The sequence below is a fragment of the Ochotona princeps genome, chromosome 12 (assembly GCF_030435755.1).
Source record: "Ochotona princeps isolate mOchPri1 chromosome 12, mOchPri1.hap1, whole genome shotgun sequence".
In the NCBI taxonomy this organism is placed as follows: Eukaryota; Metazoa; Chordata; class Mammalia; order Lagomorpha; family Ochotonidae; genus Ochotona; species Ochotona princeps.
This window is the reverse complement of record NC_080843.1, coordinates 9627324-9645881: the sequence shown is the minus strand read 5'-3', so window position 1 is coordinate 9645881 and position 18558 is coordinate 9627324. Positions and strand designations below refer to the sequence as shown.

The 18558-nt window shown below is 43.5% G+C and overlaps 2 protein-coding genes across 2 annotated transcripts in view; one reads left to right on the top strand and one right to left on the bottom strand.

Annotated features, from left to right (window-relative positions):
• UBAC2 (UBA domain containing 2) overlaps positions 1 to 18558 on the top strand; it is a 154987-nt gene that overhangs the window by 31999 nt on the left and 104430 nt on the right. The gene's annotated exons all lie outside the window — the stretch shown is intronic.
• GPR18 (G protein-coupled receptor 18) lies at positions 1652 to 4864 on the bottom strand. The gene is made up of 2 exons (XM_012926826.2): positions 4738 to 4864; positions 1652 to 2710 (listed from the first exon to the last, which is right to left on the bottom strand). Exon 2 carries the CDS (start codon positions 2674 to 2676, stop codon positions 1681 to 1683), a length of 996 nt encoding a protein of 331 aa, XP_012782280.2. The 5' UTR covers positions 2677 to 2710; positions 4738 to 4864; the 3' UTR covers positions 1652 to 1680.

Genomic DNA, 18558 nt, shown 5'->3' with positions numbered 1-18558 from the left:
GCTCCCTGCTTATGGCCTGGTTAAGTCCTTGGGCCCCTGACCCAGTTGGGAGATCTGTAAGAAGCTCCTGGCTTGTGGCTGTGGAATGGCACAGATGCAGCTGATGTGGCCATCTAGGGAGTGAAACAAAGATCTGTTTCTCTCTGTCTCTCCTCTCTCCCTATAGCTTTGCCTTTCAAGTAAGAATAAATCTTTTTTTTTTTTTAAGTCAGTCCCAAAAAGACAAATATCATGTCTTTTTAAAAAAGCTCATAGGGGATGTATAGTAACTGTGATGGAGACTGTCGTATCCAGATGTGAGGATACAATGCAGTATGCATCTCTGCTTCTAGACAAAGATGGACTCCCAATGAAACTGTTAACTGTGTCTTGACAATAGGATGCTGGACTTTCTGCTATTGTCCATGCCCGCAATGATGGACATATATGACTGTGTATGAAGGACTATAGTATAGTAATGATATAGGGGAACTCAGTGAGGGGAGAGGGAATTGGGGAGGGGATAAGGTAAATTACAGGGCCTATGGAACAGTATCATAAAATGATATTAATAAAAAGTACAATTAAAATATGTATGTTATGAAGCAACTATGCATATTCAAGGTTTTCTTGCACCAAAAGAAATGTGCATTTCTTTTAATGTTAACATTTATTTTTTATTTATTTATTTGAAAGTCAGAGGTGCAGAGAGGAGCTTTTTCATGCGCTGTTTTACTCTCCAGATGGTCACAATGGCTAGAGCTCTTCCAGGCCCCAAAAGAGGAATCAGGAGCTCCCTCTGGGTCTCTCACTTGGGTGACAGGGACTTAGGGACTTGAACCATCCTCTGCTGCTTTTCCCTTGGCTATTAGCAGGAAGCTGGATGGGAAGTGGAGCAGCCAGGACATGAAGCAGTGGCCATATGGGATGCTGGTATCCCCGAAGGTAGGGCTATGTGCTATGCCACAACATTGGCCCCTACATGTAGGTTTTAATACCATTTTCCACGCATTTTTTGATTATTATACTGTGTATACTAAAATTTTCATGTCAGATACATAAGTTATCTCTCTACATTGGGTTTGGTACAAAACAGGCTCTCAGGAAGTGTTTACTTAATGGCTGTAGTCTGTTCTAAAAAGGAAATTCATAGCAAGGGAGGACTGGTTTAATGGGGTCTTTCCAGTCTCCTTCCCTTGGCTGCTTGCTGCCCTCAGGGTGGCTTGCTGTGCAGCAGTTGCCAGCAGTGACTCGTGTCAGAATCCCGGACATTTGATGTTTAGAACCTGAGGTACTAGATTAGATCTGCAATCCTTAATATAAATCAGAAGTGAAGGGGCTGCATCTAGATGAAAATAGTGTAGGCTATAGTATTCTACATAGCAGCTAGATTTTTCCTGCTACTGACTTAACACATGAGTCATTTGTACATGGAGTTTAATCCAAAAAGTTATGTCAATTATCTGCATAGGTAAGACTCAACTGTTAAATACACGTCGGTTGGTTAGCAAAATAATAAATTTAAGGAATCCTCAGAGTGCTTAATTATATGGTCACAATAACATGATTGTACCAGAGAGTTTCTAAAGTTTTTTTTTCCCCCAGAGACTAGGAAATTGATAATATACAGAACATGCCTTTACTCTAGATAATAAAGTATATTTTAAAGAAATTGAAGGAAAAAAAATCCCTTCCTATCATTCATAACATTTCACTGTTTATGTTGCTTAGTGACCGTAGACTGCTATTGCGGAAGCTTTTTCTGCGCACGCTCCGAAGGTAGTTACGGTACAGCATGACACTGATGACTCGAGCCTGAAATTGTTTTGAAACGATGTAGTAGAGAATCACATCCAGACAGGTGCTGAGGTTCATGAGGAAGGTGCTGAAGGCCCCCCAGGGGCTGTACCTCCCTTCCTCCCCATCCAGCATCAGGAAGGCAAAGCAGATGTGGAAGGGCACGAAACAGACAAGCACCTGAACCAGGAGCGTGAGGATGATCCGAATGGACTTCTCCTTGACTTTGGGTTTCAGCCTCGATGTCCGACCGTGCAGGAGACTGTGAATGATGACTAGGTAGCACCCAATCATGATGAACAAGGGAATCAAGAAGAAAAAAATGAGTCGTGTGAAGTTCAGCATATTAACGGCTTTTAAGTGGATGATGTCTAAGATCTTCTGACAGGTTGGGGGGTTGGAGGCCTTGTCAGGGTCCTTGTAGAGCAGAAGCAGGGGGACAGTGGTTGTCCCAGTCATAATCCAGACGCCTGCACATGCCAGCGCAGCTTTGCATGTGTTCTTAAGGTCTTTGGCATATTTCGGCTGTATGATGGCCATGTACCTGTCGGCACTAATCAGAGCGAATAGCCATAGAGCGATGCTTGGGTAAAAGACTGTGAGAGCCCCAAGAATGTGGCAGAAGTGTTCTCCAAAGGGCCACTCCTCTTGTGCGTAGTAAAACATTTGAAAAGGTAAGCTCATTATAAATAATAAGTCCAACAATGCCACGTTCATCATGTAGATGGTTACAGAGGTTCGCTTCTTGGTGGTGCAACTGAATACCCACAGTGCGGTGATGTTGACAAAGAACCCGATTATAAAGATGCAGCTGTAGAAGACAAGGGCTGCGATCTTGTATTCGTGTGGATGTGAGTGGTTAGAAGGGGCCAGCTGGACTGGATTGTTTGATGTGCTCATCTTATAGCTTGTTGATACACATGATACTTAGAAACTGTAAAAATAGTTAAAAAAAAAAAGAATAAAACCTTTGGTTGGAAAATGTTTAACATGCCGTGAGTTTTAATTTAGAGAGTATTTTATGTTACTATAGATTCAATGTATTTGTCAGTGTTTATTATTAAGGAGTGCATTCACTAGAGATTATTGCCAGTACTTATCTATCAAGGTGGTCTGGGGTATCATAACTTGTCACTTTTTATCTCCTTCATTCTGTTTAAATATTATGTAACACATTTGTAATGTTCACATATTGAGTTTTTTAAAACTCATTATACAAAATTTTATTAGATGGATTATGGGTTAGAAAATGAATAAAAGAACCATGAGGCTGGTTAATGACTGATCCTAGTGATTTTCATTGGGAAAACAGCATCAGCATCCGCTTCTCACTGCCGTACCCTTTCTGCCTGTGGAATACATGGTTAAGTACCCAGCTGACACTTGTGAAATGACAGACAGATGAGGAAGGGACATTTGGTGAGGTGACCCATGGCAACTGTTCTCCAGTTTGCCAGTGAGAACTTGGATGGTTGGCCATCTACCATTTTATTTTGTTAAGTTACAAATGCTCTCAAGTATTGTGCTGTTTTTACATTCTCCCGGGTCTAGGAGTGGGAGCATTTTGGGTGGTGTTCTACGTGGCTGGACTGTTGGAGCTGTGGGTGAGAGGCTCTGCCTAGATGCAGAGACTGCTGTGCTCTTTGTTGAATTCAAACTGAGTGTCTTGAGATGAATTTAGTTCGAAGTCCATTGATGCATATTTTGAAACCGTTAAATTCCCTTTACCACAAAAACTGTCGATTGCGAATGGAAAGGAGTTTATGTGTGATTCTAAATGTGACTGGGCCCCTCACCGTGTGAAGCTTCCTTCACACGTGATGCAACACCAGCTACAGAGACATTAAATATAGACTCGCGGCAAAGAGGTGGAAGCTTGTGGCAGGCCTACAAGTACAGGGCCCACAGCAACTTTCCTTCCCAGGTCACACTTGGCAGTCTTTCTGTTGTGAGAGCTGGGCGGGCTGCTTCCTGTGGTCTGTGATGTGACATTGTTGCTGGGGCAGAGTCCTTTTGAGGCATTACTCTGGACGGGTGCAAGACTTGACTTGTTTCTCTTCTTCTGTCCTTTCATCCCTTACTCCTTCCTTCCTTGACTAGTTTTCCTATATTTAGGTTAAAAATTTAGAATCATATTCTACATATTTAAAAGCACACACTAAAATTTCCAAATATTGCTGTGACTAGTGTATTTCTTTTTATCAAATGAGAAAACTATAACAGGAAATTTAAAACTCCACTATAATGGGGGAATAACATGGGAGGCTTACATTTTAGTTTTTACTCTCAATATATCTTTAAATAGTAGCAGTTACAGTATAAATGAGGTTCTCTGACTTTGTCTTTTTTCCAACAATGATTTTGACATCTAGATTGAGACTTTACAAACCATCTTGAGTCTGTCTGTCCCCATTGTACCAAGCTGCTGATTCTGGAGTCCATTTGTCACCAGCACTTGTGTCCCTTCATTTAAACCCAAAGAAGGTGTGAGTGATGCATGCCTTTCAGGAGCACAGCTCTGTGGGCTGTGTTCTGCAGAACCAGAGAAATTTCTGGATAAATGTCAAAAGGTTGTGGCTTTCAAGTCAGCTTTCTGCCATGGATTCCATGACTGGCTGAAGTTTTTCTTAGAAATAATATGTATATTTCATGCAGTAGTATAGTTACAATCAAGTGATTAAGCCAACTAGGTACCTTTAAGAGTTACCACATCAACAATTTCCTTTGAGTTGAAAAAAGTCACATTTACCCTTAATGTAAAAGGTATTACAGGCAAGCACAAAGTCATTTCAGTGCTGTAGAAAGATATGAGCACGGGCTGTTGCCAGAGTGTTCACCAGTATAGAAGCAGCAGTGCGTTACTATCATGAAATTGCTACCATGAAACCCTGATGTGGCATACAGTAGGTAACCATTACTTGTGATAATATTATGTGATGAAGTTAGTGAGATACTGTCTACCTACCTCCTGTTGATCAAAAGGCTGTCTTCGAGATAAACATTCTCCAGTGTGCTTAGTTCTGTGAGAGGAAGCTCCTCAGTGCTGCTTGCATGAAGATGCCTGTTTCTGAACAGGGTAGATTCCAGCGCTCCTGTGCTCAGTCTTCAGCTTGCCTGTTACGTTCAGGGTGGTTGGAGTGTAGAGCTTGCTGCAGGCTTTTGGCCCACTGGCTTTTGCTGCTGCCTCTCTCTTTGAGGACGTGCTTTCTGAAATAAGCCTCTCTGAGCTCGTGACTTGACCCTGGATGTGGTTTTTCCCTTTCGCAAGTGATTTGCTTATGAAGTCGGGCTTAGGATGACACACCTTTAAGAGAATCATATCAAAAGAGGGGACTTCCTTGAATTACGTTACTTGGATACTTACTCTGTACCATCTATATAGAAAGAAGAGGTTTGATGTTGAGTGGAATTGGGCTCAGTCTAGTAGCTTCTTCACTTTCCAAGCTGTGTGAATTTTGTGCAATTAGTTAGCCACGCTGAGTCTGTATTCCCAGAATTGAGAGATTATGTCCATCCGACAAGACTGGGAGGATCCTGAATAAGAAAGCCCCACCTGCTGAATGTAACACCTGCACTTAGTAGGTGCTTCTAGCAGAGGCTGCCTTTTTACTGCCACAGTGCTAAGATCACAGGCATACATACCTTCCTTGGTAAACGTTCCTAAGAGGGTGAAATTGAGGTGCTCGATTGTGTGCCTCTGATTGGCCAAAGTGCGTTTGACACGTCAGTTGGAATTTTGTTCAAGTCCCCAGTGCTTCCTCTCCCATTTCTATCAAACGGACTCATGAAATGATTTCTTTCATACAGAGTTAATGCAAATCTAAACAAAATAATAATAATAAAAAAAGACTTGGGAAATCTTCAGTGAAGTAGTGTGCATGTGAGGAGTCATGAAGGCCACAGAAGGAGATGTGAGCCCCCCAGTCCATTCCTCGCCTGCCTGCCTATTCATTTTTTTCCCTTTGATTCTCTCTTTTTAAATAATAATAATCATTTAAAAACCCCTACTATCTCATTTGCTTTAGCTTTGTGTTTGGTTATGAATAGCTTGACTGCCTCTAAAAGATGCACAGACACAGCTGTTTTTTTGAGTTTTAAACAGGCTGGGGACCTGTGTTTTTTTTCCTCAGTCAAAGCTATAGGAAACCTATGACTTTGGAAAGTTGCTTAAATCCTTGCCCTTTAATGACAAGATACATGTGCTGGTGGTCACTTGCCAGAATAATGGGTTTGGGAGCACCCTAAGAGCTATTGCCTACATAGTTGGGGAATTGAGGCCAGAGGAGCCAGCACCTGCCATTGGCAGCCAGCGCCAACCTCTGTGGGCACTGGCCGCCCTGCCTGCTCCCCTGGCTACTGGAGTGACCCCTCACGGCATGATCATTTGAGTTTACTCTTCACACTGGCCTTTTCTGGTGGACTTGCGTTTCACTTCTGCTCCTCCTTGGCCACAAGGTCACGCTAGCTGCATAGATGCCCCTCTCCTGCAGGCCTGGTCTGCCCTTGCCTTATTTCATATGACCATGCCACAAGTTTCCCAAAACTAAGTGCTGAGTGCCTTTGCCGTGCTATCAAAGACATATCTGGAAGGTGCTCTCAGGCAGAGTCAAATCCTTTGCCGTATGTGGCATTCTTGTTTCTGAATTGGTTGGTCTTTCCAAGAGGTGCTTGGGGTAACTCAGGAACCCCCCAGGTGACCCCCAGAAGCCCGGAGAGGCCTCGGGACTGGGGGGGGGGTGTCCTAGAATCTGGAAGGAGAGGGCGCTCTTGAGGCAGCTGCCTTGAGGACAGCAGGAACTTCCTGGGAAGGGACAGTGGGCTGAGGGCTGAGGGTCCCTGACCACGCTCCTGCTGGCCTCCCTCTCTGATGCTGGTGATGGAGCCTGTACCCGCCAGCTTCGGGGACCAAGAGCAGCAGGGAGGAGAAAGAGGCAGATGGCATTTCTATCCCGCCATGCCTTTCCGCAGGGGTTATACCTTGTGTTCAGAAAAAGCTTTTTAAAGAAAGCTTGGACTTCGGAGTGGAAAAGGCTGGATTTTGGTCAGTTTTTGCTTCTCTTAAGCTGTTTCTATGGGTAAAAAATTAACCATCTGGAGTCTTATTTCTTTTCACCTGTGGCTTATATGAACTATGTGCTACAGACAACAAACACTAGTTTTCTTTTGTCTCTCTGCTGTGTGGAATGTCCCTGTTTCTTGCAGCCTCTTCAGAGGTCTCCTGTCTCTAGGCTGGGGCAGAGAGAGCCCTGTGGGAGCCCAGTGTAAGCACTGTTGAGGAGACTGACATTTTTGTCTTGAACAAGGGAGTTTGTTTCTCTGTTTATCACTCTCCCCGGATGGCAGGAAGGGGAAGTGGCCGAAGCCGTCCCTCGGGGGCTGACTGCTTCCGGCCTCATGTAAACTAGAGGAAACCCACCCTGCAGCCTGGCTCCTGTTCTTGGAGCTTCTGTTGGGCCATCAATAAGGCTGGTAGCATGGACCTGGGACATCCACATGGAAGCCTTGCTGTATGCGGAGTCCCTTTAATCAGCCCTTGCGCTGGGGAAAAGCCTGAGCTCTGCTGGTGGACGCTGCTTGAAACTCAGAAAGCACTCATGCCCTTTTTGCATTCCTGGCTTTTGTTGTGTTGTTGGTCTTTGGTGTAGTGTGTATACCTTAGTTTTCACTTAAGTCTACCTTTGCAGATGTTATACTCAGCCCAGAGAGGAAAGCGTAAAATTGTACATGCTTTTTCCCCTCCTTAGTTATCAGTCTGCGCTGATCTTGGCTGCGCAGAAGGACCATAAAGCGTCAGTGACAGGTCAGTTGCATATTTGCAGCGATGTCATCTTATTGTTCGTAGTATGTGGATAGTATGAGAAGTCTGTATGTTTGCATGAACAGAAAAAGGGAAGGCTGCAGGTGGGTTGCACCGTTCATGGGGACACACTGGGCTGCTGTGTTGGATGGAGGAGCATAGACCCTTGGGTGGCTGTGGCCACCCTGTATAGAGAGCTTTTATTCTAACACGAATGTTGCGCTTTGTTTAGGATCAGTGATCATGGTTTTAGAACTGGGATCCTGAGGTACCTGTGGCATTGCTTGTTTGTGGTTGTGTGGTGACAGACCCCCGAAGGTACACTCATCTCTTAGGTTGCTGTTTTGTGTGTGTCATTAACAAGGCCTGGCACATCTTCAGATAGTTCATCTCTCTAGTGTCTCACACAGCAGGCCCTCAGGAAATAAGCATATTGACTTGACTGCTTAGTTTTCCTGTAAGAAAGTTCTGCCATGTCTCAAAAAAAAATGAATAACTAAGATCAGTACTCTGACAACAGTGGGTTTAATTGCTGCTTGCAATGCCAGCATCTCTTGTCACAATGCAGTTCATGTCCTGGCTGCTCTGCTTTTGTTCCAGCTTCCTGCTGATGTGCCTAAGAAAGCAGTGGGAGATGCTCAGGTGCTCAGGTGCTCAGGTGCTCAGGTGCTCAGGATCCTTCCCTCCATGTGAGAGATCTGCAAGGAGTGCTTGACCCTGGTGGCTGCTGCTCTTTGGGGAGTGACCCAGTGATTGGAAGATCCCTCTCTCTCTCTCTTTCTCTCTCTCTCATGTTCTGCTTTTTGAATATTCTTCTTTGTAATGAGTGGCTACTTTTCCAGCTAGATAAGATCACAAAGAACAAGAAAAATCAAAAGCAGATTAGGCTTGACCGTGTAGAGGCTGTAAACCAAGGTGCTTGAGAAGTGAATTGTGATGTATCAAATGTAAGAATAGTTACACAGCTAATTAGAATAAAGTCATTTGAGATTTCTTTTGTATGTTTACAGGTTTTCAACCTCAGTCATTTCAAGGCTGCTTTGTCATAAGCAGTGCACTTTTACTGCCACCTTCAGGCCATTAATGGATTTTGGAATTCTTTACCCTCAAGTCTTGTTGGACTTGAAATAAATGTTTTAAAAAGCTATCAATTGGTAGAAGGCTGTATAAATATTTTAATGTTAGTTTGTATCTCCATATTATGTGATCGACAGGTCCTCATTTGTCATAGGCCATTTGTGCCCTTACTGGAAAGATTCTTGTTTTTTAAGAGGAAGTTTTCCTCTGTAGAACCCTGTATTTCTCGGCTAGGAACTTGAGAAAAATCCCAGTTTTATTTTATTTTTAAAATATTTATTCATTTTATTTGAGAGGTCGATTTACACAGGGAAAAGAGAGAGAGAGAGAGAGAAAGAGACCTTCTATCCAGTGTTTCACTTCCCAAATGGCCAGAGCCAAGCCAGAAGCCAGGAGCCAGGAGCCTGGGGCTACTTCTATGTCTCCCTCATGGGTTCAGGAGCCCAAGGACCAGAGCCATCTTCTGTTTTTCCCAGGCCACAGACAGGAAGCTGGATCAGAAATGGAACAGCTGGGATATCCGTATGGGATGCCGGTGCTGCATGTGGAGAAATAGCTTGATAAGCCATTGTATCAGCCCCACACTTTTGTTTTTTAAAAGGCTTATTTATTTATTGGAGAGAGAGAGAGAGAAAGAACCTTTCATTGGTTCACTTTTTTAAAAGATATATTTTTTAAAGATTTATTTTTATTACAAAGTCAGATATACAGAGAGAAGGAGAGACAGAGAGGAAGATCTTCCATCCGATGATTCACTCCCAAAGTGAGCCGCAATGGACAGATGCGCACCAATCTGAAGCCGGGAACCAGGAACCTCTTCCGGGTCTCCCACGCGGGTACAGGGTCCCAATGCATTGGGCCGTCCTCGACTGCTTTCCCAGGCCACAAGCAGGGAGCTGGATGGGAAGTGGAGCTGCCGGGATTAGAACCGGCGCCCATATGGGATCCCGGGACTTTCAAGGCGATGACTTTTAGCTGCTAGGCCACACCGCCGGGCCCAAAAAGATATTTATTTTTATTGCAAAGTCAGATATATGGAGAGGAAGAGAGACAGAGAGGAAGATCTTCCGTCCAATTATTCACTCCCCAAGTGACCACAATGGCTCGTGCTGAGCCAGTCCGAAGCCAGGAGCCAGAAGCTTCTTCTGGGTCTCCCACGTGGGTGCGGGATTCCAAGGTTTTGGGCTGTGCTCAACTGCTTTCCCAGGTCACAAGCAGGGAGCTGGATGGGAAGCAGGGCTACCGGTATTAGAACCAGTGCCCGTATGGGATCCCAGCGCATTCAAGGCTAGGACTTTAGCCATTAGGCCACCTCGCCGGGCCCCACTGGTTCATTTTTTCCAAATTGGCTGCATTGGCCAGAAATGGACGAGGCTGAAGCCAGGCAGGTAGGAGCTTCATGTGTGTCTGTCACTTGGGTGACAGGAGATGCAAGTACATGGGGCCCACGTACACGAACCATCCTCTGTTGTTCGTCCAGGCATTAGTACATGAGGCCCACGCATAGGACCATCCATCACTGTTTTCGCAGGCTCAAGTACATGGGTACCATGTGCACGGACCGTCCTCTGCTTTTTAGCAGGCTCAAGTACATGGACCATCCTCTGCTGTTTTCCCAGGTTCAAGCACAGGGAGTCCATGTACATTGGCCATCCTCTGCTGTTTTCCCAGGCATGTCAGCAGCAGGGAGCAGGATCGGAAGCACAGCAACCAGATCTGAACTAGTGCTCTTTTGGGAGGCTGGCATTGCAGGCAGCAACTTAACTCACTGTACCACAATTCTGTCTCTCGATACTGCTTTTAATACCTTTTGTGATAGTCTGATGAATTAAACATAAAGGTAGCTTTGGAATACATTTGTCACATTTAAAAATATATATCCATGATGTAATAGGTATCATCTAACTCATTTTTTTAAGATTTATTTATTTTTATTGGAAAGGTGGATATACAGAGAGGAGGAGAGACAGAGAGGAAGATCTTTCCTCCGATGATTCACTCCCCAAGTGACCACAACAGCGTGTGCTGCGCCAATCCGAAGCTGGGAACCTGGAACCTCTTCCAGGTCTCCCACGTGGGTGCAGTGTCCCAAAACTTTGGGCCGTCCTCAACTGCTTTCCCAGGCCACAAGCAGGGAGCTGGATGGGAAGCAGAGCCGCCGGGATTAGAACCAGCGCCCATATGGGATCCTGGTGTGTGCAAGGTGAGGACTTTAAACATTACGCTATCGTGCTGGGCCCAATCTAACCCATTTTTAAACTTGTGGTTCAGCAATGTCAGGTTCATTGACTTTGTTGAATAGCCGCTATCCAAAACTGAAATTCTTTTTTTTTTTTAAAGATTTATTCATTTTTATTACAGTCAGATATACACAGAGGAGGAGAGACAGAGAGGAAGATCTTCCATCCGATGATTCACTCCCAAAGTGAGCCGCAACGGGCCGATGCGCGGATCCGAAGCCGGGAACCTGGAACCTCTTCGGGTCTCCCACACGGGTGCAGGGTCCCAATGCATTGGGCCGTCCTCGACTGCTTTCCCAGGCCACAAGCAGGGAGCTGGATGGGAAGTGGAGCTGCCGGGATTAGAACCGGCGCCCATATGGGATCCCGGGGCTTTCAAGGCAAGGACTTTAGCCGCTAGGCCACGCCGCCGACCCCAAAACTGAAATTCTTTTCCTAGAACATGACTACTGCAGGTAGATCATGTAAGTGGAATTATGAAGTAATTTTCTGTGAGGGCTTCTTGCACTTAGCATAATGTCCTCAAGGCTCACACATTGTAGGCTGGCTGGTCGGCATTTCCTTCCGGAATCACACTGAGGTGCACCTGCCTCGTTGTGTCAGGAAGCACCTGCCTGCGTCTGTCATTCCTGCAGGAGCCTCCTGCAGTGCTGGGTGTACCGGGAGCCGAGCTGTTCGTCTCTTCCTGCCCTCCCTCCTTTCTCTCTCTTTCATTTTTATTTTTGTTTATTTTCTTTCTCTTTCATTATTTTTTTTCTGTCAGGATTAATTAGACAACGAGAAGATGCTTGATGGAGAAGTGATTTTATTAATCTACATTATGGCCATCATCCACACTTTCAGGATGACGCACTTTAAGAATACATAGATTTTATACCCCGAAAGAACCCAGGTGTCACACAGAAGCTTTATTAATCCTTATCTTATGAGGCAAACAATTCTTAGAATAATCTTTCTTATGTTAGTGAAACTAAAAGCAAGGGAGAAGACATTAGCACAGAGGCTTAGTGTGCTTGTTCGCAGCTGGAGGAAAGCAAGGAGAGCGAGCGTTGAGGTCAGGGACGCGGCCACTGGGAGGCGCGCGCGAGATGGCACCGGGGATCCGCTGGGCTGCTTGGTGCTCCAAGAGCGGCCTCAGACCCAGGCGTTTCTGGCCCGTGGACAGCTCCCTGTCCAGCAGAGCACTCAGCGCCTTCATTTTTATCTTCATCATTCTTTATTGTCTTTCATTTGTGATTCTGTCTTTTGTCATTTATTATTCTTTCCCTCTTTTTTGTTTTCTTTGTATTCTTCCTCGTTCCTTCCCTCTTCTTTCTTTGTTTAAATGATTTTTTTCTGTCATTCCTTCGTTTATGTTTTCTCTTTTCTGACCCTCCCCTCAAGTTAGGTAGTATCTCACTGTGGTTTTGATTTCCATTTCCTTGACGGTGAGCGAAGTTGAGCCTCTTTCGTGGAGAAATGTCTATTCAAATCCTTCGCTCATTTGAGTTTGTTTGTTGTCAAGTGGTTTCAGAATTTAAGCCAATATTGGCTAGATGTTTTGCAAGTATTTTTCTTGTATAAATCCCACGATGCCGTTGTACATTCTGTCTTGGCACACAGTTATGTGTTTTTGGCATAGTGTGCATTCTACCAGTTCGTGTCATATTCTGAGGATAATGAAATGAAAAGTTGGGATGTTTAGATAATAGGATAGGGTGGGGTTGATTTTCCTGAGTCGTTCAGTGGGTCCTCTCAGGATCTTCCCCAGTGATGCTGTGGGAAGCCACCATCTCCCCGCAGGCTCCGCACTGTCACTGCCTCCAAGGGGATGTGAAACAGGCCAGGCAAGGTAGCCTTCCCGCTGGGCAGCCTTGAGAGACCGGCAGCAGCTGAGGACAAGCTCTAGAAAGGGCTGTCTGGGGGAGGTGGAGTTAAAATGACAGACACCTGGGAGGAGGCAGTTAGTGGGATTTAAGAACACAGGAATAACCTTGCGGCACCCTCTCACTACGGTAGAACTTCCCTTGGGATGTGTAATTGCGCACTGCAGGTGTTTGGGCAGTGGCTGGCAGCACACTGGGCAGGGGTGGTGATGAAATCCACAGTGGTAGGTAATGTGAATGATGGCGCTTCAAACCCTAAACATCTTCTTTCTGTACTATTCTTTGCCACCCCCTTTAAAAAAAGAGAGATGTGTATTTATTTACTTGAAAAAGACATAGGAGATATCTTTCATTCACTGATTTACTTCCCAGATGACTGCCCTAGCTGGGACTGGACCAGACCAGAGACAAGTGTCTGGAACTCAGTGCAGTCTCCCATATGGGTGAGAGAAGAGCCAGGTGCTTAAGCCATGCCTCACTGCCTCCCAGGGTGCACACTGGCAGGAAGTTGGAATTCAAAGATGAGCCAGTATTCAAACCCAGTCACTCTGATACAGGATGTGGGCATCCCAAGCAATATTTTAACTGATGGACCAAATACCTGCTTTATTCTTATAAAATGTATGTATAGGGCCTGGCACATGGTTCAGTGGCTAAATCCTTGCCTTGCACGCACCAGGATCGCGTATGGGTGCCGTTTTGTGTCCCCTGGCTGCTCTACTTCCCATCCAGCTCCCTGCTTGTGACCCGGGAAAGCAGTCAAGGATGACCCAAAGCTTTGGGACCCTGCACCCACGTGGGAGACCCGGAAGAAACCTCGGGCTCCTGGCTTCAGATTGGCTCAGCTCTGGCAGTTGTGGCTACTTGGGGAGTGAACTAGCAGATGAAAGATCTGTCTGTCTTTCCCTCTCTCTGTACCTGTAAAATCTGCTTTTCCAAAAAAATTTTTTTAAAAAGCAAAACATACGAATGTATATTGTGGGTTCTCAGGCTTTGAGAAGTAGAGGAATTTGTTGGAATCTAGCATGTAACAATATTTTCCTGTAAGTTTTATGGTCCTGTGTAGGCTGATATTGACACATGCAACTTGTTTCAGGACATAATTGACTGCTGTGAGGAGTTGTTACATTAGTGAGTTTAAACTGTTTGTAAAATGAGCTATTTGTGAAACAATTCATTTTGTGTGGGTGGGTGTGTATAACCTAAGTGATTGATTTTGCTTTCTGTAACCAGGGTATTTTTTTAAAAATTATTTCTATTTGAAAGGCACATTTACAGAGAGAAAGTCTTCTAGTCTTCTGTTCATTGGTTCACTTGCCAAGTATGCTGCATGGCCAGGGCTGAACCCCCTCCCCCCCGTCGCCTTGGAGCGAGGAGCTTCTTGAGCCATATTCCTCTGCTTTCTCAGGCATATTAGCAGCTGGGATGCCACAGCTGGCCCCATCCAGAATATTTTTCATTGTTGAAAACATACTTCCAGACAGGCTATAAATACTTAAGAGGTCTAGAATGAGGCCATCCTGACACCATTAAGAGCTAAATAATGAGTTGGTATGATGAAGCTTTTGAAATATTTGTAATATAAATGTCCAGAATACATTATGTATTTATCACAAGGAATTCTCACAGATTTACTGTATGCGCTGTGTGTCCTGCTAGGTTCAAGTATTGCTTCCTTCCTGGAATGAGCCCACTCTGCAGTCACACCCATTACCACTAGGTGGCAGTGTTGGGCAGAACTTGAGAAAACCTATACCCACACGCTGAAAGTAGTGGGGGATCTTAATGCGCCATTAACATCAATGGACAGATTAATGGGACAGAAACTCAGCAAGGAAACAACAGAGCTCACCCAAACACTAGAGCAAATGGACTTAATTGATACCTACATAACCTTTCATCCTATAGACTGAGAATATGTATTTTTTTCATCAGTGCATGGAACTTTCTCCAGGATTGACCATGTTACAGGCCACAAGATAAACCTCAACAAATTTTAACATATCGAAATCATACCATGCATCTTCTCAGACCATCATGCAGTGAAACTGGAGACCACAGCTCAAAGCATCTCAGAAGACATGCAAAAATCTGGAGACTGAAAAATATGCTGCTAAATGTACAGAGGGTTATAGAGGAAATCAAAGGAAAAATAAAAATTGCTTCAAACAAATGAAGGCATGAATACAACATTCAAAACTTACGGGACACGATCAAGGCAAGAGGAAGGTTCATCTCAATCGGTGCTAATGTTAAGAAATTAGAAAAAGCACCAAGTAAATGAACTAACTATACATTTGAAGGAGCTAGAAATGTAACGGCAAAGCAGTCCCAAGATCAGCAGGAAAAATGAAATAACCAAAATAAGGGAGGAAATAAAGCAAACAGAGACCAGAAGAGCAATGCATAAGATCAGTGAATCAAAGAGCTGGTTATTGGAGCAAATTAACAAAATAGACACCCCACTAGTCCAACTCATAAAGTAAGGGAGAAGATACACATCAATAACATCAGAGAAAAAAAAACGAAATGTAGCAACAGATACCTCAGACATGGCATAGAATTATTAGGAACTGTTACAAGCAACTATAGGCCAACAAATCAGAAGACCTAGAAGAAATGGATATATTTTTGTACGTATAGGGTGTACCAAAACTGAATCATGAAGCAATTAATAATCTAAATAGACCTATAACAAGAACTGAGATTGAATCAGTAATTAAATCCTTCCCAGCCAAAAAGCCTTGGACCAGATGGCTCCAATGCAGAATTCTACAAAATGTTTCAAGAACTTACCCCAATCCTCCAAAAGCAATTCCAAACAGTAGAAAGGGAAGTGATCCTTCTAAACTCTTTCCATGAAGCCACTATCACCTTAATAACAAAGTCAGATAGAGATAAAACAGTTAGAGAGAATTATAGGCCAATATCTCTTATGAACGTAGATGCAAAGATCCTCAACAAAATATTAGCCAACAGGATCCAACAGTACATCAGGCAGATCATTTACCCAGACCAGTGAGATTTATCCCCAACATGCAGGGGTGTTTAACATTCACAGATCAATAAATGTGATTCACCACATCAACAAATTGAAAAATAAAAACCATATGATCATCTTAGTAAATGTAGAGAAGGCATTTGACAAAACCCAACACCTCTTCATGCTAAGAACGTTAAGCAAGATAGGCATAAAAGGATCATTCTATAACTCAATCAAAGCAATTTGAAAAAAAATATGAAAAACAATATGAAAAACCTGATGCCAGCATCATACTAAATGTGGGAAGACTGGAAACCTTTCCACTAAGATCTGGAACTAAACAAAGATGTCCACTTTCTCCACTGCTCTTCAATATCACATTGGAAGTCCTTGCCAGAGCAATTAGGAAAAAAAAAACAAATTAATGGAAATCAAATTTGGTTTCCAAACTGAGAAATTGCAATTATTCATCTTTGCAGATGACATGATTCTCTACATAGGAGAACTGAAAGATTCAATCAAGAGACTATGGGAACTCATGAGAGAATTTGGCAGGGTAGCAGCATATAATATTATTGAACATAAATTGATGGCACTAGCGTGCACGAATAGCTCCATGTCTGAAAAAAAAATGTAAGTACAGTCCCCTTTAAAAGAGCAGAGAGAGCTCCATTTCCCATCCAGCTCCCTGCTTGTGGCCTGGGAAAGCAAGGACGGCCCAAAGCTTTGGGACCCTGCACCCGCGTGGGAGACCCAGAAGAGGTTCCTGGTTCCCAGTTTCAGATTGACTCAGCACGAGCCGTTGTGATCACTTGGGGAGTGAATCATCGTACAGAAGATCTTCCTGTCTGTCTCTCCTTCTCTCTGGATATCTAACTTTGTAATAAAAATAAATAAATCTTTAAAAAAAAAAGAGCAGAGAGGAATCTCAAATACCTTGGAATTAACCTAACCAAAGATGTGGAAGACCTGTACAATGAAAATTGCAAAATATTAAAAAAAAAAAGAAATAGAAGAAGACATTAGAGGATGGAGAAACTTGCTGTGTTCCTCAGTCGGCAGGATCAGCATCATCAAAATGTCCATATTACCGAAAGTAATATTTAGACTCAATGTGATCCCAATCAAAATCCCAACAATATCCTTCTCGGAAATAGAAAAAAATGATACAGAAGTTCACCTGGAAACACAAGAGACCACGAATAGCCAAAGCTGTCCTGAAGAATAAAAGTCAAGCTGGAGGAATCATAAGTCCAGACCTCAAGACATACTATAGGGCAGTAGTCATCAAAACAGTCTAAAAACAGATACAGAAATAGAGGTCAATGGAACGGAATAGAAACACCAAAATGGAGCCCACGTGGGTACAGCCAGTTAATCTTTAACAAGAGAACAGAAATTAGTCCAGGGGAAAAATCTGATCTCTTCATCAAATGCTGTTGGGACAGTTGGATATCACCTTCAGGGGACAGAAGCGAGACCCACATGCACCTTCTACAAAAATCAGCTGCAAATGGGTCAGGGAGCTGAACCTGCACCCAGAAACCACCAGCTATTAGAGGAAAAGTAGGAAGCACCCTACACTATATAGGAATTGGGAAAGACTTTTTAGAAGTCACCAAAAGCACAGGCAGCTAGAGCCAAAATAAACAAAGGGGACTACATCAGGCTGAGAAGCTTCTGTACAGCAAAGGAGACGATCAACAAAGTGGAGAAGCAACCAATGGAATGGGAGAAAATCTTTACACACTACACAACTGATAGAAGACAAATATCCAGGATTAACAAAGGGCATCAGAAACCCAGTGACAGCAAAGCAAACCACCCCGTGAAGAAATGGGTGAAGGAAACAAACAGGCATTTTTCAAAAGAACAAATTCAAATGGCTAGTAGACATATGAAAAGATGCTCAGGCTCCCTAGTTGACAGGGAGATATAAATGGAAACTATACTGAGGTTCCACCTAACTCCAGCGAGATTGGCTTACACGCAGAAGTCTACTAACACCTGCTGGCGTGGCTGTGAGGAGAAAGGTACCCTCCTTCACTGTTGATGGGAGTGTAGACTAATACAACCACTATGGAAGTCAATATGGAGAATTCTAAAATAACTGAAAATTGGCCCGCTGTGTGACCCAGCTAGTGCACTTCTGGAAATACATCTAAAAAAAGAAGAAATCTGCATATGAGAAAGGGGTTTATAATCTTATATTTATAGCAGCACAGTGTGCAATAGCAAAGACATGGAAACAACCCAGATGTCCATCCAAAGAAGAGTGGATAGAGAAACTATGGTATCTCTACTCCATGGAATACTACTCAGTCATTAAAAAGAATGAAACTGTACCATTTGCAATCAAATGGTCCCAACTACAGACCATTATGCTCAGTGAGACAAGTCAATTCCCAAAGGACAAATATCATGTGTTCTCTCTGATACAAAACAACCTTCATGCAAAATGCAAGATCAATAGCCCTTTCAATACTGTTTGTGCTACATCTCAGGAGGCTTGAGTCTTTTGTTTTTATTTTCATGCATTCAACAAAACATTTCTTTCTTATTAATCTCCTCACTGATTCATAGCATTGTTTGCTTCAAAAGTCTTTGATTTTCTTTTTCATTTCTTCAGTGACACATTGGTCATTCAGTAGCAGTAGCATGTTATTTAACTTCATGTTGTAAATTCTGTTTTTTGGCTTTCATTTAAAGGGATGTATAGTAACTGTGTAGTAGAGACTATCATAGACAGATGTGAAGATACAATGCAGTGTGCATCTCTACTTACAATCAGAGATGGGTTCCCAATGAAACTACTGAATT